Genomic DNA, 19,185 nt, shown 5'->3' with positions numbered 1-19,185 from the left:
TATGATATAATTCCAGCCCAAGTATAGCCAAAATATAGGATTCATGGTTATACACTGGTATCCACGAGGGTATATTAGAAAGTATCCTCCATGGATATGGGGCCCCTATTGTACACACATGGTTGCAATGTCCCTCTTCTAATTTTTAATATTTGACAGATCATTGAGGTTTTTTTTTGTATCAGGAGCGACTTGAGAAACCGCAAGTTGCTTCTGGTGTGAGAGAATTGGCTGTCTGCAAGGACGCTGCCCAGGGGACACCTAGATATCTTCTTCTTCTTCTTCTTCTTCTTCTTCTTCTTCTTCTTCTTCTTCTTCTTCTTCTTCTTCTTGTTATTATTATTATTATTATTATTAAACTTTATTTGTACCCCGTTAGCATCTCCCGAAGGACTCGATGCGGCTTACAAAGGCCATCCTTTACCATCCTTGTGGGAGTCTTTTCTCATGTCCCGGAATGGAGCTGGAGCTGATAGAGGGAGGTCATCCATGATCTCCCCAGGTTGGATTCAAACTGGCAACCTTTGGATCAGCAACCCAGCCTTCAAGTCAGCAGTCTGCCGGCACCAGGGTTTAACCCATTGCACGACCGGGGGCTGAGATCATGGAGTAGGACATGGTAATGTAAAGCTCCATCAAGAGAAATAAAGGTACCTGTCCTCCCTCAGTTTCCAGACTAGACTTTCAGCCACAGCTTTCCACTCCTAGCTGGATCTACATTGCCATATAATTTTAAAAAGCTGGATCTGCACTGACATATAATTCACATTATCAAAGGAGATAATCCAGATTATCTGCTTTGAACTTGATTATATGAGTCTACTCTGCCATATAATCCAGTTCAAAACAGATAACCTAGATTGTACATAGTAATGTAAATGTAAAATGACAGCTATTGCCTCCAGGGTGGAAAGCAAGAGACACAGCTAGAGAGGAGAGCTTCCTTCCAACCTGGCGTGGGAGTCTTGTTCTGTACCCAGTTTTGCAATCATGCTTCCACACCACCGTTAGAATCTGCTGAAGGCTATACTCTGCATTCTGGATGCTATTTTTATTTACTCAACAGTAGGCTGTTGTCCACCAATTTCAAACTGAGCGAGCATTTGTTTTTTTTGTTTTTTTTTTGTTAAGAAATCCTTCAACCAACCAGGCACAGATGAATGCACAGATGAATTCAATAGTTCACCAGGGAAAACAATCTGAAAATGAAAATCATCCCTAGATTTGGATCCGGAGAATCCATGTGATTTATATTTCAATGTAAACTTGCTTCATGTTTTACTTTCGCAGCCATGAACAAACTGAAACTCAATTATTATCAATGTGTCACTTAAGAATGAGGGGAAAGTCACACGCACAAAAGTCTTAAATTTTTGCATTTTACATAAATTGAAAGTTGAAAAATCTCTTCCGTTAGGGGTATTAATTGTCAACCCTCTTTTAATTAGAAAAAATTGCATAGAGAAATATGCATGTAGATGCATACACATTTTCTGGCATTATTTCTTTAAAAAAATTCAAGTTTAGGAGGACTCATATTAAAACTGGAAAAATGAGAAACTAAGAAAAAAACAACAACTAAAACTGACCACTTAATCCATCCCTACTGACATCACGACTGGCCCGAGGAAATTCAAAGGGGTACACAAATATTTTTTTGCGCCCCCTCCCCTGCACCGCAGGAGGCGTGGCCAGGACTGGCCCCGCCTCCCGCGCCCTAACCCTGCCTCCCACGCCGGGCAGCCATGCCTCCCGCGGCGCGGGCGCTGTGGGAGGCGGGGCCAGGGTGCGCGGCATGGGAGGCGGGGCGTGCCCTGGCGCAGCCAAGCTGCGGCAGGAGTTCTTCCAGGCCACAGCCTGAAAGGACTCCCGCTGCAGCGAGCGCGCGCCATGGGAGGCGTGGCTGGTCCCGCCTCTCGCAGGGATGCGCCCTGGCCTGGCTGCGCCATGGCGTGCCCCAAGGGAGGCGGGGCCAGACTTGGCCACGCCTCCGCGTCGCACGGCCCCACCTCCGCCAGGTGTGACCCTGCCTCCCAGGGGCTCAATAGCGCCCCTGGGAAGGTGGCGCCCAACGCGGGGGCGTGGCCAGCGTGCCGTGTTGGGCCGGGCCTGACTGACATAGTGCAGTTTTCCCAATCAAGACACCACTCCGATACATTGAACTAAAACTCCCTCTGTTTCCCATCTTGTGTAGTCATAGGAGTTAATAATTCCAAAGTAAAGTTTATCAATTTCAACAGAAATTCATCTTGACTCTACTATGAGCTTTCTTCATAGTTATATGCCAACATAACAAAAGTCAGCATTCATAGAAAGGGGAAGTTGCTCAGAGGGGAAGAAGTAAAATTCCGCCATTGAGAATTCAGCTGAAAGAAACTGCTTTGTGAAGAACCCGTGGTTTCTGTGTGTGGGTGGGAATGGAGGAATGAAAAGTTGGCCATAGTTCAGAGAATGTACTATTCAGAATGTACCTTTGGGCACATGTACAGTGATTTCACTGTGTGGATAATTGGGTATATGCACTGCAGAGGATGGCCTCAAACCACTTCCAGGATCTGCAGTATCCATGAATTCAGGACTATGAAAGAATCGCCGGTCCCGCACACACAGTATGAATGTTTGGGTTGCACCTGTCCCTTATTCATTTTCACCATGCACTGTGGTTTACACTTAGGCATGGTATTGCACATTGTGGGCTCTATATCAGAGTACATGTTTACAGTGTGCATCATCTAAACACTGTGTTGTTGAGCTGCCTTCAAACTGCATTGTCAGTATAAATGTGTCCTTTGCCAATGAGGCAATATGTACATTTAGCAAGCTCAAAAGCAGCAGAGATACAATGGGTTGGGTAATGCCCTTCCTTCCTCCCTTGTTTCCTTCCGTCCTTCTTTCCATGGGATATTTCACTAACACAACCAAATTTCATTGGGAGATACAGAGTTATATTCTGGAAGGAAAATGTCCTTTAAAAAGTCTTTTAGACAGTGTAGTGGACTGTCATGCCCGCAGCAAAAGTGTACCAAGTATTTGCTGCTAGATCAGGAATCATGGGCACTTTTCCCATGTGGATTTTGTTTGTTAATTCCACAGCGCCATCAAGTGTGCGAGGCAATCTGGAGAGAGCTGAAGTTCAGCATGATCCTTTTCTCCAGTAGTTCCTATGATAGAGAAGAAGAGAGATGGTTTTTTGTTTGTTTGTTTTGCTTGCTTGGTTTTCACCATTTTTTCCTGCTTGAATAACCTTTGGCCATCACCATTGCCAACTATGTCTGTTGAAAGCTTCCCTCTGCTAATTGCGAAAGCGTTAGCACTTATAATGCATGCAAATTTAATTCTACAATCAATTAGCATTTATTTCTGGCTTGGAAAGGAACGATGCTTCCTCTTTTCAGTTTGCAGAACCCCAAGAGAATGAATGCATTCTTTTAAAGCTAAATGTGTAACCAAACTCACATAAGATGCTAGAAAAAGTTGAAGCTGATGAGGATAAACAACCGAGGTCGTCAAGTTTTAAATCCACTCTTGTATAAAACATATCCCCAAAAGCAGACTTTAGAATTGCAGATGTGTGCATGAGTGTGTGAAACTGAAGGCAATGCCTTTTCAAATAAAAATTCTGCCCTGCCAAAAGCAAATTTCTAACAGATTGAAATTTTGAAAATGGTTTGCACCTAGACCGTTTCTACTTGTTGCGATCTTACTCCCTTGATAACGTTGCCTGTCCCTTTTCTTTGGATGCCTAAATTGTATCGTAGGCCCTCCACTATCATGGGGTCAAGGGTTTAGAAGTAGAAAAACTGCATTTTAAAAGCCCTTTTAACCTGAAATAACAACAACAACAACAACAACAACAACAACAACAACAACAACAACAACAACACTTTATTTATATTCTCTAGGAATGTCTAGGTCTTCTGGTGTTCTGTTAGAGCAGTGGTTCTCAACCTACAAATCCCCAGATGTTTAGGCCTTCAACTCCCAGAAATCCTTACAGCTAGTAAACTGGCTGGGATTTCTATGAGTTGTAGGCCAAAACACATGCATTAGGTAGATAATGCATGGTTAGATAGGACTGCATTGATTGTAACTCCATTGTGTAATACTGTTGGAAAATACAATTCTAATGCACATGTGGTCACACGCCTACTGAAGGGTTAAGTAGGTAGTGACATGTAACTGGAGGAACAGGCAAAAGAAGCTGAGTCATGACCATGTGACAGGCATGACAAGGGTTACATCTTTCACTTTTGTCCCTGGTTGATTATGAGAAAGAATGGTTACAAAAGAGGGCAACAAGCATGTTATGATTCTCTTGCTACTTGCCATCTGTTGTTGATATCTGTCATAAGTATATCTCTGTATACCATTGATTGATGGGACATCAGGGGATCCTGATGTGTTCTATAGCTGTATATAAAACCATGTGTCAGGATTAAAAGCATCCACTGTGCGTTTGAATGAAAGCGGAGTCATAGAGTTTTCTTAAACAGTGAGTACAGTGTATTTAGGGAGGGTGTGATTGTGAAGGAGAAAACTATAAATCACACACCTATCCCGCAACAAGAACACATTAATTAAATCTATGAATAATCAAATCTTTGAAAGTTAAACCTTCAAATTTGGAGGTCCAACAGTACATCAAACATAACAATAAATTAATTTGTTTTAAAATAGCATATCAGATGATGCTTTGCTTTGGTTTCCTTTTGTAATTCAAACCCAGCTTGTTTAGAAATTCATTTCTTTTTCCTGAGGATGTGTTGTTTGTGAATAAGCGTTCAATTCTACCATTTTGGGCATGCTCAGATGTAAACTGCGGCAACTCTTCATTTTCTGAAGAGTATGAAGATGTCTTATTTGCAATGCTTGTACAGGTGGAATAGTATTTTAAACTCCTTATTATTCTTTGCAATGAGAATGAATCAGTCTGAAGTCTTGGGAAAGAAGGGAATGATAGCATTCTACACCTGCTGTAGTCCCATGATGCATTTTGTTGATACTCTCATGCAGAAATTTGAACATCATTCAAAAAATGTGAGTGACAGAGCATTTATAATCTTAGCTCTACAACCAGGGAAACAAATTACTAATTATTATGAGCCAGCTCATTTGACATTAGCTAGAGTCCAGAGCTTGGAAACACTGTATTTTTTGTTATTAAAGGCTTTCATGGCCGGAATCACTGGGTTGCTGTGAGGTTTCCAGGCTGTATCACCATGTTCCAGAAGCATTCTCTCTTGACATTTCATCCACATCTATGGCTGTCATAGATGTGAGTGAAACATCAGGAGATGATGCTTCTGGAACATGGCCATACATCCCAGAAAACTCACAGCAACCCACTGCATTTTTGGGTTATAACACTTAGAATTCCCCAATAGTGTGGCCATTGTCCATGCTAGCTGAAAGATCTTCAGCAAGGTAATTCCCAATAGTAACTTTTCTAACCTCTTGGCTGCAGCGTCACACAGTTTACATATTAATTTCCAGAAAAGGCAATTTGTGTTTACAGATACTTCTCTTTTTCTGTTTTTTCCCCTTCAAGCAGGAGACATTTTGCAATTTTCCACACCTCCTAAGAAAGCTGTTCAGATGGTGCAACATGAAAACAGAGCTAGTTTCCCTTCCCTGAACTGGAGAGGTCGACAAAAACATAATGTGAGAAACGGAAACTGAGAGATTGGGAGAAACATTCTCGGCTGAGAGAGAAGATGTCAAACACGTCTACGTTATACAAATCTGACACATGTGTGAGAAGGAGTAGAGGAAAATTAAATAGTAAGGTAAGTTTGTTGTTTTTTGTTTGCTTGATTCAGATATTCTACAGATATTTAGGGACATAGCTTTAGGAGGTCATTGTGTTTAAGAAAATAAAAGGAAACTTGGTATCCCTCTAAAAAAAGTAGTACTTGTTTTAAGAAGTATCTCTTAGAAATTATAAGGCCAGCCATGAACATTTGACACTAATAATATGATAACCTCTTCCTAACTTTTCAGTTTGAAATTTGAGTACAGACACATTAAAAGAGAGTTAGAGTTGTATTGTAAATGTAGACAACAGCGAGAAAACTGGCAATCTGGTGTCCAGTGGATCAAGGTCTTCCCTTGAGAGGGGGAGTAAAACTGCCACCCAATGTTGTGCTTCTTCTGTTCACTATTTTGTACCCCCAAGGTCTCAATTTTACCACCTCCTTCTGTTGTTGCCACTTGTCTTCTGTCTTGGTGTCAGAGCAAGATTCCAGAATGGATGGACTTCCTAGACCAGTGATGATGAATCTTTTAGAGATGGAGTGCCCAAAATGGGCTGTGGGGGTGAGCGGGTGGGCAAGCAAGCAAGTGGGGAAGGCAAACAGGTGATTGAGCAGGGGCAGGGGGAGAAGAGCAGAGGCAGGATGGCGAGTGAGCTGTGAATGAGTGAGGGGAACAACAAACAGGTGAGCGAGTGAGGGCACAGTGGTGAGCAGGGGTCAGGCAAGTGGTCGAGAAAGCAGGTGGGTGAGCAGGGGGCAGGCAAATAGATGGGTGGGCAAGTGAGAGCAGGATGGCAAGTGAGTGACAGGTGATGGCGCACATGCCAGGACAGAGGGTGCTGCATGCCCCTTCTATCATGTATGCTATAGGGTTGCCACCACTGCCCCAGACAGATCTCAGGCTACAGAAAGTTGTTGGTATGGGTTATAGGGAGCACATAACTCCCTTACACAACAGCTTCACTGGATGCCAGTCTGTTTCCAGATGCAATCCCAGGTAATGCTTGTGATCTTCAAAGCTGAGTTCCAAGTTATCTGAAGCTCATATTTTTTCATATCAGCCTTCTTGAGTTCTATGATCTTTGATGAAAGTTTTCAAAACTCCTGAATTCCAAATTCTGAACTGTGAATAGTACTTGAACATTGGAGATTTTGAGGACATTCGTGCAGTGGGAAGAAAAAAACCAAAGATGTATTTGTTCTTGCCTATCAGAGTGTAACTTATGAAGATTTATATCCTTCGTTTTCTCTTAGCCCACCTTCTTCCCCATCTTGATTTCACAAGATGAGCAGCAGAAAGACACAGTTGTTAGCTGGTCCCAAAAAGAAAGACTCTCTATTGTTTTTATGTTTGGAAGGGCTGCTTTTTTGCTGCTCTTCGGTGCTTTGTCCCACCTTGTCCCACCAACCCTGTAAAGTTATAAAGAGATGAGATATAAAGACCATGGCAGATGGAAGTAATCTGGAAAAAGTGTGCCATTGTTCCAGATGGCTACCTGGCTTTTAAGGTAGTTTCAGGGTTGAATGTTACTTTAATTACCTCATCTTGTGTAGATGAGGAAGTCTTGTTAATCCATTGATGCAAACGAGTAAAATGGGCAAGATTTATTTCTGCATTGATATATATGTCTAGGTCTTCACTCGCATGGCATCAAATTCAGGAGGTGAGCATGTACCCTGTGCATTTTAATATGTACATTCCAGATAGTGTTCTGGAGATAGGAAATAAGAGATATATTATTGGAGAACCAATTAAAGTGTGTATCCATTGGTGACTGGTTCCAGCACCCCCTTTGGACATAAATGTCCATGGATGCTTAAGTAATATAGTGTGCCTTATATAAAATGGCAAAATCAAGGTTGGCTTTTGGGATTAAAAATATTTTCAAGCTCTTGTATCTGTGGTTATACAATTTATTCATACAGAGGACTGACAGTATTTTTTAAAACGTAACTTAAAGCACCTTTGATTCAGCTTGGGACCATGGGGTTGTTGAAGTGTTTTGATTTGACTCTTAGGATGTATCTCCATATTGATACAGCATCATTAGTTAATTCTTATTCATCTCAGTTTATAGACACATAGAGATTGAAAGTGTTCCTTTTTCTAGATGAAAACCCCCAGAATTCTGCTATCTGGTTTAGCCTTTGCATTTGAAGAACTATTGCACACGTAATGAGTGAAGTTTTCTTGTACTGCCAAAATTTATGTGGGAGGCAGAAAATGACACTGGAAGAGCTGGTCATGAAACCTCATGTGATGTCTGGTTCAGTCCTGAGTGTCTGTGGAATTCTCTCCTGTGGGCACTGCAGAGGGAAATTTCTCGGCCAGAAGAGATGTGGTGAGACCCAGAGCCGGCCCTAGGTATTTTTCAAGTGTAGGCGAACAGAATTTTGGCGCCCCCCCAAACCAATCACTGAAAAATAAAAGCGTTGGATAAGCGAAAATGTTGGATAATAAGGAAGTATAAAGGAAAAGCCTATAAAACATCAAATTACATTATGATTTTAAAAATTGTAAAACATCATGTTTTACAACAAATCAATAGAAAAAGCAGTTCAATACATGGTAATGTTATGTAGGAATTACTATATTTGCAAATTTAGCACTAAACATTGAACAGGGATATAGGGCAGTGTGGACTTAGATAACCCAGATAGCCCTCAGTATTAAAAAAAACCCTCTAAAATCAGGACAATAAATAAAGAACAACTGTCACGACCCAGGCTGCAGAGCACCAATAACCATACACAGAGGCCAGAATCTATCTAATATCTTTATTGTAGGAATATATAAAGTTAATAAAAACAAGTGTAGAAAATAGTCCAGAATTAGACCTTCCAGGAAAGGTCAGAATTAGTCCAAAAAAGCAATGTCCAATAAGAAATATTAAGGTCCAAAGTTGTAATCCAATAACCGAAACACTCACTTTGCCAAGCAAAGTGAGGGGAGATGACAAGGTCCTTTAGTCCATGAAACTTGAGCGAGGCTAGGAAATAACTTGATACTTGAAACAAGGCTTGAACGTGGAACAAGGTAACTAAGAACAAGAACAAGGTCCGTGGAATAACTTGATAAATCCGTGGAACAAGGCAAGGATTGATCCTGGGAAACAAGGCAAAGTCCGTAGATAAACAAAGGCTGGGAAGCAAGGCGAAGGCTGGATAGCAAGGCAAGGCTTGAGCAGGAGCGAGGCTTGAACCGGAGCGCGCTGTCCAGACACAACTCGCTCCGTAGGCTGACGAATTGACTCCGCGAAGTTACTACGCGGGTAAAACACCTAAATAGAGTCTAGCTTCCCGCCGAAGCAGTTCTCTGGGAATCAGAACCGAAAGCTAACTCTGAGACCAGATGTGAGACTCCCCAAAGATTCTCACGAGAAGCAGTCTTAATTGGCCACATTCTTAGCTGCAATCCTCGCACTCCTGCGCGAAGCTGAATCCAAACTTCTCTGTTGTTTACAAAACTCCCGGCGCAAGAATACGGGAGAAGTAGGCTCTGGGCTTGTTTGACATACTTCTGGGAGACAACTTTCTTGCAGGTGCAAGGTTCCCAGATCTGCCTGGGAAAGATCTGGCAGAGAGGAATCCAGTTCAGACTGGGAAGGTAAAAAACCCAAGTTTTCATCTTCATCAGGAATTACAATGTCCTGAGCAGGACTACAAGGCCCATGGGTCATCACACTATCCCCCTCCTCAAGGCCCCTCCCAAACTGGGGCCCTCTCCCCGAGGCGCGAGGTCGCGGTTTGGTGGGATAGGTCTGATGAAAGCGACGGGTTAGATCAGGAGCATGGACTGTGGAGGCGTCTTCCCAGGAGCGTTCCTCAGGGCCAAAACCCACCCAGTCAATGAGATATTGTAGGCGGCGGCGGTGAAAGCGAGAATCCAAAATGTCCTCAACCTCGAACTCCTCCTCCCCATTCATCAAAACAGGAGGGGGGGCCGGTTGGTCTGTATCAGGACGCACACCATCCGCCGGAAGGAGCAGGGAACGGTGAAACACTGGGTGAATGCGCATTGAACGCGGAAGTTGGAGTTTGAAAGTCACGGGGTTTAATTGCGCCACCACTGGATAGGGGCCAATGAAACGGGCATCTAACTTCCGGCAAGGGCGGTGGGAGGGCAGAAAGCGAGTGGACAGGAAAACCCGATCTCCTACCTTGATTTCGGGGCCCGGCTGGCGATGTTTGTCAGCGTGGCGTTTATAGTCCTCCTTGGCTTGGTCCAGTTGCTGGAGCAAAAGTTGTTGCACCGCTGTGAGTTCCTGCAGCCAATCCTCTGCTGCGGGAACCTCTGAAGTTTCAATGACAGGGGGAAAGAAACGTGGATGGAAGCCGTAGTTTGCAAAGAACGGCGTTTCTTTTGTAGAAGCTTGAACTCCATTGTTGTAGGCAAACTCAGACAGTGGTAACAGAGAAGCCCAATTGTCCTGTTGATAGTTTACATAACAGCGAAGATACTGCTCCAAAGTGGCATTGGTGCGCTCCGTTTGCCCATCTGTTTGGGGATGATGAGCTGAAGATAAGCGAGAGTCTATGCCCAATAGTTTTTGTAGTGCCTTCCAAAAACGAGAGGTGAATTGAGATCCACGGTCTGTGACTAAACTCTTGGGCAATCCATGTAGTCTGAAGACATGTTGAAGAAATAGATCCGCAGTTTCCTTGGCCGTGGGGAGGCCTTCGCAGGGAATGAAATGGGCTAACTTGGTGAATAGGTCCACCACCACTAAGATCGTGGTGAATCCACAGGAAGGTGGTAGGTCAGTGATGAAATCCGCGGAAATTATTTCCCATGGGCGAGATGGGGTAGGAAGGGGGTGTAGAAGCCCTGAGGGCTTCTCCCTTCGTATCTTGGAGCGCTGGCATACTGGGCAGGTGTTGACATATTTTTCCACATCCTTGCGGATCTTGGGCCACCAAAAATCCCTTAGGATCAAATGCATAGTTTTAAATAGTCCGAAGTGTCCTGCTGGTTTGCAGTCATGACACAGACGAAGCGCTTTTTCCCTACCCGGTCCGGGTGGGATATAGACATGATTTCTATAGCAGAGCAGCCCATCTTTAAGCGAAAAGGGGAAATGCAGACCTTGGCGAAGTTGGTCCTGCGCCCAGGCATCTGCTTGCTGACTAGCCCTGATTTCTTGAGCACAGATGGGTCCTGGAGTAGGGGAAGTTGAACCAATGGGAATGGATTTGGTGTTCCCCACCGTGAGCGTGGCAAAGTTCTCAGGTTGTAGCAGTTGGGATTCAAAGGTCTCCTTGCGTCCTGCAGCGTATTCCGGTTTACGTGACAGGGCGTCTGCTTGCTTGGTTTGGGCTGGGGTCACATAATGGATCTGGAAGTTGAAACGTTCAAAGAATAAAGCCCAACGTTGCTGCCTCTGATTTAGTTTGCGGGCAGTTCTTAGATGTTCTAGATTACGATGATCAGTGTGGACTTCAATGGGAAATTTGGCCCCTTCTAGCCAATGTCTCCAAGTTTCAAAGGCTGCCTTTATGGCCAGTAGTTCTTTTTCCCAAATGGTGTAATTCCTCTCTGGTGTGGTTAGTTGACGAGAATAAAAGGCACAGGGGTGGAGGTGATCTCCCACCGGTTGTAAAAGTACAGCCCCAATTGCCACATCAGAGGCGTCCGCTTGCACCACAAAAGGGGTTCCAGGATTTGGGTGCTGTAGAATTGGCTGGGAGGTGAATAGTTTCTTTAGTTGCTGGAACCCTTTCTCTGCTTGATCAGTCCAGCGGAAAGGCTGCTTTCCACGGATGCAGCTAGTGATGGGGTCGGACCAGCGGGCAAAATCTGGAATGAACTTGCGGTAGTAGTTCGCGAACCCCAAGAAACGCTGCACCTCTTTCTTGTTAGTTGGCGCCCGCCATTCCAATACTGCTGAAACTTTGGCTGGATCCATGGAAAGCCCTAGAGGCGAGATGCGGTAACCAAGGAAATCTACCTCTTGTAGATCAAAAGCGCATTTTTCCAGCTTGGCATAAAGTCCATGATCCCGCAATCGTTGTAGCACCATTTTGACGTGGTTCTCATGTTCTGATTGTGATCTGGAAAACACCAAAAAATCGTCCAGGTAGATTATCAAGAACCTGTCTAGATAGTCCTGAAAAATGTCATTGACAAAATGCTGGAACGTTGCGGGGGCTCCGCATAAACCGAAATTCATAACTCGGGACTCAAATAATCCGAATTTGGTCTGGAAGGCGGTCTTCCACTCGTCCCCTTCCCTGATGCGAACTAAGTTGTAAGCCCCCCGAAGATCCAGCTTGGTGTAAACCTTGGCTCCTCGAAGCCGATCCAGTAGATCCGAGATTAAAGGCAGGGGATAGCTGTTCCGCTTGGTGATATTGTTCAATGCTCTGTAGTCCACCACCAAGCGTAGTTCCCCTGACTTCTTCTTCACAAACATCACTGGGGAGGCGGCTGGGGATTGAGAGGGTCTGATGAATCCCTTGCGAAGGTTTGTCTCTAGGAATTCCCTGAGAGCTTCTTGCTCTGGTTCAGTCAGGGAGTAGAGATGCCCTCGCGGGATCGGGGCCCCCTCCACCAAGTCAATGGCACAGTCATAAGGTCTATGTGGGGGTAATTTTTCGGCTTCTTTCTCATTGAATACATCCCAATACTCGGAGTACTTCTTTGGCAAGGTGATGATGGGCTCGGTGTCTGTGGCATGGCATACCTTGGCTACGAGGCAATGGTTTTGGCAGTACGGTGAAGCAAACTGCAGTTCTCTGTTGGACCAGGAGATGTTAGGGTCGTGGAGAGTCAGCCATGGAATTCCCAAAATCACAGGGAAATGGGGGACCTCGGTAACAAAGAAGGAAATCTCTTCCATATGTTCCCTTATCCACATCCTGGTGGGTTCCGACCACTGACTTACGGGGCCCGTCTTGAGGGGACAGCCGTCTATGGCTTGCACCACACGGGCATTCTTGAAATCATGATATTGTAATCCCAGAGAGTCGGCATACTCTCTATCGATGAAATTGTTGGTAGCTCCAGAGTCTATCATGGCGTGGATCATGACGGGTCCCCTTTTTGCTGACCATAATGTGACCACGAGAAGGAACAGGACCCCGGTTGGCGGCTCTTGGATGGATTTTTTGACCGGGTTGGCGAGCCCCTCTACACCCGGTCGTTGGCTTCCCCCGCCGGCTGTGTGCCAGTCGGCTCAGACGCCTTCGTCTCCGTGGAGGACGCCGCCGCAAGACGGGCGGCAGGCTTTCCTTTGGCTGGGCACTCTCTGGCGAAGTGGCCCCCGTTCCCGCAGTACCAGCAGAGGTTTAGGCGTTGACGACGGGCCTTCTCGGCGGCATCTAGTCTGGGACGCACATTGCCCAACTGCATCGGCACCTCCTCGCCTCCTCTGGGGTATGGGGTTGGCGGTGGGGGTCTCCACACCGGACGTGGCTGAACGCTGGCGGGAGCGGGGGGTTTTGCCCCGGCTCTACTGCCCTGGCCTCGAACCCACTGTTTCCTGTTGGCAATCATGACTTCAGCCCGTAAACATTGATCAATGAGTGCCTCGAGGGTCTGGGGAGGATCCACCTTGGAGATTTCTTCCAGCATTTCAATGTTGAGACCCTCCCGGAATTGTCCCCTGAGGGCTACATCGTTCCAGCCGGTGTTGTGGGCCAGCACTCGGAACTCGGCTATATACTGAGACATAGGTCTGTCTCCTTGGAAAAGGCGACGGAGTTTGTGACCGGCTGCCTCCAAATTGTCCTCGATTCCCCAAGTCTCCTTGAGGTGGTCCAAGAAGTGTTGCGCTGATCTTAGGTGTGGAGAGGCTTGGTCGAACAGTGCCGTCGCCCAGCTGGCCGCTGGCCCGTCTAGAAGACTGTAAACCCATGCCACTTTGATGTCTTCTTGGGGAAACTCGGCAGCACGGGCCTCCAGATAAGCTTGACATTGGCGACGGAAGACATGAACCTTAGAAGCTTCTCCAGTAAACTTGGTTGGCAACGCCATGGCCGGAAGACGAACTCCGCGTTCCTTCAAACCCCTTATTTCTCCATCCTGTGCATTGAGCTTATCACGGATTCGGTCCACCTCTTCCTTGTCGATGGTGTAGGTAATCGGCTGGCCGCTCGGCCCAGGTACGGTTCCGGTAGACATTCTGCCCGAGGTTAATTGGTGCTTAGGGTGGCGCGGAGTCAAACTGTCACGACCCAGGCTGCAGAGCACCAATAACCATACACAGAGGCCAGAATCTATCTAATATCTTTATTGTAGGAATATATAAAGTTAATAAAAACAAGTGTAGAAAATAGTCCAGAATTAGACCTTCCAGGAAAGGTCAGAATTAGTCCAAAAAAGCAATGTCCAATAAGAAATATTAAGGTCCAAAGTTGTAATCCAATAACCGAAACACTCACTTTGCCAAGCAAAGTGAGGGGAGATGACAAGGTCCTTTAGTCCATGAAACTTGAGCGAGGCTAGGAAATAACTTGATACTTGAAACAAGGCTTGAACGTGGAACAAGGTAACTAAGAACAAGAACAAGGTCCGTGGAATAACTTGATAAATCCGTGGAACAAGGCAAGGATTGATCCTGGGAAACAAGGCAAAGTCCGTAGATAAACAAAGGCTGGGAAGCAAGGCGAAGGCTGGATAGCAAGGCAAGGCTTGAGCAGGAGCGAGGCTTGAACCGGAGCGCGCTGTCCAGACACAACTCGCTCCGTAGGCTGACGAATTGACTCCGCGAAGTTACTACGCGGGTAAAACACCTAAATAGAGTCTAGCTTCCCGCCGAAGCAGTTCTCTGGGAATCAGAACCGAAAGCTAACTCTGAGACCAGATGTGAGACTCCCCAAAGATTCTCACGAGAAGCAGTCTTAATTGGCCACATTCTTAGCTGCAATCCTCGCACTCCTGCGCGAAGCTGAATCCAAACTTCTCTGTTGTTTACAAAACTCCCGGCGCAAGAATACGGGAGAAGTAGGCTCTGGGCTTGTTTGACATACTTCTGGGAGACAACTTTCTTGCAGGTGCAAGGTTCCCAGATCTGCCTGGGAAAGATCTGGCAGAGAGGAATCCAGTTCAGACTGGGAAGGTAAAAAACCCAAGTTTTCATCTTCATCAGGAATTACAATGTCCTGAGCAGGACTACAAGGCCCATGGGTCATCACAACAACACTCTGAAAACAGAAGAAATCCAGACAGTAAACAATCAGGGACAGCTAACTCCTCCCAAAAAAAGATTCTCCCAGGCAAGAAGAAGCCAGGCCTTGAAGCCACAGGGCCATTAAATGCTAATCAAGGTGATTAATTACAACATTCACACCTGCTTCAAAGAAAAGTTCTTTCTCCCACCCTGGACCTTCTACAGATATATAAACCCCACATACCTAGTTTCCAAGTTCCTACAGACCTCACAATCTCTGAAGGCCCCAAAGGTGGGCTTGCGTGGTGCAAAGGTGGGTCTGCGCTGGCCGGAAGGCCCAGCGCGGCCGCTGGAAGGCCCGAAAGAGAAGGAGGTGGAGAGTGGTGCCCTCCTCCCAGGACGATGGTGCCCCCAGGACGATGGCGCCACAGGCAAATGCCTATTTCGCCTTATGGTTGGACCGCCTCTGGTGAGACCACACACTCCTGATTATCAATTCTAGCACAATAGAAGAGTTTCTGACTCTTTTCACTCTTTTTCATAAATGATGAAAGGCTTCCTCAGAGCTGTTCTATTGACAGTCATATGACTGATAAGTTCAGATCTGGTCTTTGCTATAACTGACCTTGTTGGAAGACATAATTTTAAAACGATAACAGTTTAAAGCCATTGTTTCTAAACAGTTTCCTAGAAATTTGAGGCCAGAATAGAAAAAAAAATCAGTCAGTTTTATTATTTCCTTCATCCAAATGTAAGGTATAAACATATTCAAAATATGAAGCAATTAACAAAATGTTGCTGAATTCTTCTTCAAACTATGCTGAATTGAAACTCTCATCCAACCTTACAGGGACACCACATGAGGCTCATGGAATATTTTTCTAAAAATTGAGAAGTGTAGTAAAAACAGGTATCCCTTATCCAAAATGCTTGAGATCAGAACTATTTTGGATTTTGAAATACCAGCATTTATATATAAGTGCATCATGAGATACAGTATCTTGGAGAGTGGATCCAAGTCTAAACATGAAATGTGTTTATCTGCGCTATATAGCTCAAAGGCAATTTTATACACAATAGTTATAATAATGTGAATGAAACAAAGTTTGTGTACATTGACTTATTAGAAAGCAAAGGTATCACTATCTCAGCCATCCAAGTGAACAATTTTGGATTTTAGAGTACAGTATTTTAGATTTCAGAATTTTACTCAAAGGAAGTTCCTCCATGAGCAACTTGTCTCTCTCTCCCAACCATTTTAGTCAATGGGGACAAAATGGTCCCTGACTTCACTAGCTTCTTGGATACTTAGGAGTCTCAGGATCCTCTGAAATGAAAAGTGATTTAGCAGCTGTTACAAAGCTTTTCGGTGTTAGACACATGGCCAGAAGGACAGAGCTTTCCCAAAGGAAAAAAATAATAATATAAAAATGGAAATCATGGTGTTAGGCAATAATAGGAAGTATGAAAGTTACCTCTATTTTAAAACATGTTTACTCATACATTCCACAGAAAGCATTTAAAAAACTGTTGTATTGGAACAGACACCAGAAAGGCAACCATCAACAAGCAGCATTCAATGTAAAGAATTCTATCATAGGATAATTCTTCAAGGGGAAAATAAGGAAGAGAAGATTATGAGGTCCTATTTTATTGTTCTGACTTTGAGCCTTATCTCTTCTATCATTGAAGCTCGGGGTAAGTTTTTATTAGCCTCCTCATATTTTTGTCCCTCCCTGCTCTTTTTCTTTTTCTTTTCCTGCACTCATGTTTTTCATTGTTTTGTATACCTTCTTTCATCTGTCTTCTTGAATTCAACAAAGACCTTACAATTTTGCCCAATAGATAAAAGCCCATTGTGCCACACTCTAGTAATCTTGGGCCTCGGCTTGGAGTCCCAATAGCTCATAGTGCTGGGAGACTTCAATGTCCATGCAGAGACCACCCTGTCAGGAGTGGCTTAGGACTTCATGGCTTCCATGACAACCATGGGACTGTCCCAACTAGTATCTGGCCCTACTGATAGAGCTGGACACACACTAAACTTAGTTTTCTGCCAGGGATGTGAGGAAGGTGGCAGTGTACAGGAGCTGACAATTGCTCTGTTGCCATGGACCGACCATTACCTGATCAGGTGTAGGCTTACTACACCCCCTAACCTCTGCAAAGGTGGAGGACCAATTAAAATGGTCTGCCCCAGGAAGCTTATGGATCCAGATGGATTCTTGACAGCTCTTGGGGAATTTCCCGCCACCTTGGCAGGTGATCCTGTTAATGCCCTGGTCACTTATCTCCCTATTCCAGAGAGTGACCAGGGCATTAACAGGATCACCTGCCAAGGTGGCGGGAAATTCCCCAAGAGCTGTCAATTGACATAATTGCTCCAGAAAATCCCCTCTCGAACGTCAGTGCTAAACTAGCTCCTTGGTTCAATGAGGAGCTGGCAGCAATGAAGTGTGTGAAGAGGGGAAAGGAGAATGTGTGCCATTTAAAGTGTAGCGAGTCAGACTGAATACAGCTGTGTGCCTATCTAAGGGCATACGCTGTGGCAATATTGCGTCCACAAGGAACCATCCACCTGAGCTGTTTCAGCTACTTAGAGGGTTGTTAAGTCCTGTCTCACAAGATGAGATTCCTGACTACTCGGCAGCCTGCTGTGAAGTATTTGCTCAGTTCTTTGCGGACATAGGCACTCTGATTTGTTCCGACTTGGACACCATGTTAACAGTAGTCTCTGAGGATGTTACATGAGCACCTACTTGTCCAGTTTTGATAGATTCATTTCAATTGGTGCAGCTCAAGGATGTGGACAAAATACTTGGAGAAGCGACGGCAACCACATGCATCCTAGACCCCCTACCCATCTGACTAGTAAAGCAGGCTAGAAGGGGTTTGGCAGAGTGGGTGAAGGTGGTGGTTAATGCCTCCTTACAGAAAGGCAAGATTCCAGCCAGCTTAAAAGAAGCTGTAATAAAATGGATGTTGAAAAAACGATCACTGGACCCCACTCAATTGAACAACTTTCAGCCAGTTTCAAATCTCCCCTTTTTGGACAAAGTCATGGAACGTGTGGTAGCCTTGCAACTCCAGGCATTCTTGGTAGACACCAATTATCTGGATCCGGCACAGTCTGGCTTTAGGCTGGGACATGGAACTGAAACAGCTATGGATGCCTTAGTGGATGATCTATGCTGGGAATTGAATAGGGAGATTGTGTCCTTGTTGGTTCTCCTGGACCTCTCAGCAGCCTTCAGTACCATAGACCATGGTATTCTTCTGGGACACCTCGTGGGAATGGGGCTTGGAGGTACTGTTTTACAGTGGCTCTGGTGTTTCCTGGAGGACCGCTCCCAGAAGGTGTTGCTGGGGGACACCTGCTTGAACCTACATCCTTTGTCCTGTGGGGTCCCACAGGGTTCAATATCCCTCCCGCATGCTGTTAAACATGTACATGAAGCCGCTGAGTTTGGAGTTCAATGCCATTTTTATGCAGATGATGTTCAACTCTGTTGCTGCTATCCACCTGCTACTAAGGAGGCTGTTCAGGTCCTGAACAGGTGCTTGGCAGCTGTGACGGTCTGGATGAGGGCGAATAAATTGAAACTGAAACCCGACAAGATAGAGACCCCCATGTCAGTTGTAAGGCTGAACAGGTTATAGGGTTAAAGCCTGTGCTGGATGGGGCTCAGGCTCACAGCTTGGGAGTGATTCTGAATTCATCATTGAGCGTAGAACCCTAGGTCTTGGTGGCCAGTGGAGCTTTTGCACAATTAAAACTTGTGCGCTGTTGTGCCCGTAGCTTGGGAAATCAGATTTGGCCACAGTGGTCCACGCTCTTGTTACATTCTGAATAGATTACAGCAACATGCTCTATGAGGGGTTGCCTTTGAAGACTGTTTGGAAGTTTAATTGGTCCAATGGGCTGCAGCCAGATAACTCACTGGAGCAGCGTACAGGGAGCATACAACCCCCCCTGTTACGCCAGCTCCACTGGCTGCCAATCTGCTACTTAGCACAATTCAAAGTGCTGGCTTTAGCCTATAAATCCTTAAACGGTTCAGGCGCAGCTTACCTGCTCGAACGCCAAACGTATCTCCTACTATAACCAACTTTGGAAATTAAGATCATCAGGGGAGGCCCTGCTCTTGGTCCTACCACCTTTGCAAGTGTCATTGGTGGGGACAAGACACAGTGGTGGCCTTTCATCTATGGAACTCCCTCCCCAATGAAATCAGATCAGCCCCCTCCCTCCTGTCTTTTAGGAAAAAACTTAAGATGTGGCTGTGGGACTAAGCATTCAACCAGCAAACAGTGCAATAATG

At 45.2% G+C, this 19,185-nt stretch overlaps 1 protein-coding gene across 1 annotated transcript in view; it reads left to right on the top strand.

Moving 5' to 3' along the window:
* Positions 1–383: 383 nt before the first annotated feature.
* The window catches only part of csf2rb (colony stimulating factor 2 receptor subunit beta), a 39,330-nt gene continuing 20,528 nt past the window's right edge, over positions 384–19,185 (top strand). The window contains exons 1-3 of the mRNA XM_016993673.2: positions 384–650; positions 5,549–5,786; positions 16,376–16,561. Coding sequence (XP_016849162.2) covers positions 16,501–16,561 — 61 coding nt within the window. The 5' untranslated portion in view covers positions 384–650; positions 5,549–5,786; positions 16,376–16,500. The remainder of the gene's footprint in view (positions 651–5,548; positions 5,787–16,375; positions 16,562–19,185) is intronic.

This window comes from Anolis carolinensis, chromosome 5 (assembly GCF_035594765.1).
Source record: "Anolis carolinensis isolate JA03-04 chromosome 5, rAnoCar3.1.pri, whole genome shotgun sequence".
NCBI classification, from domain to species: Eukaryota; Metazoa; Chordata; class Lepidosauria; order Squamata; family Dactyloidae; genus Anolis; species Anolis carolinensis.
Note: the sequence above shows the minus strand (reverse complement) of the source record. Positions and strands in the feature narration are given on the sequence as shown.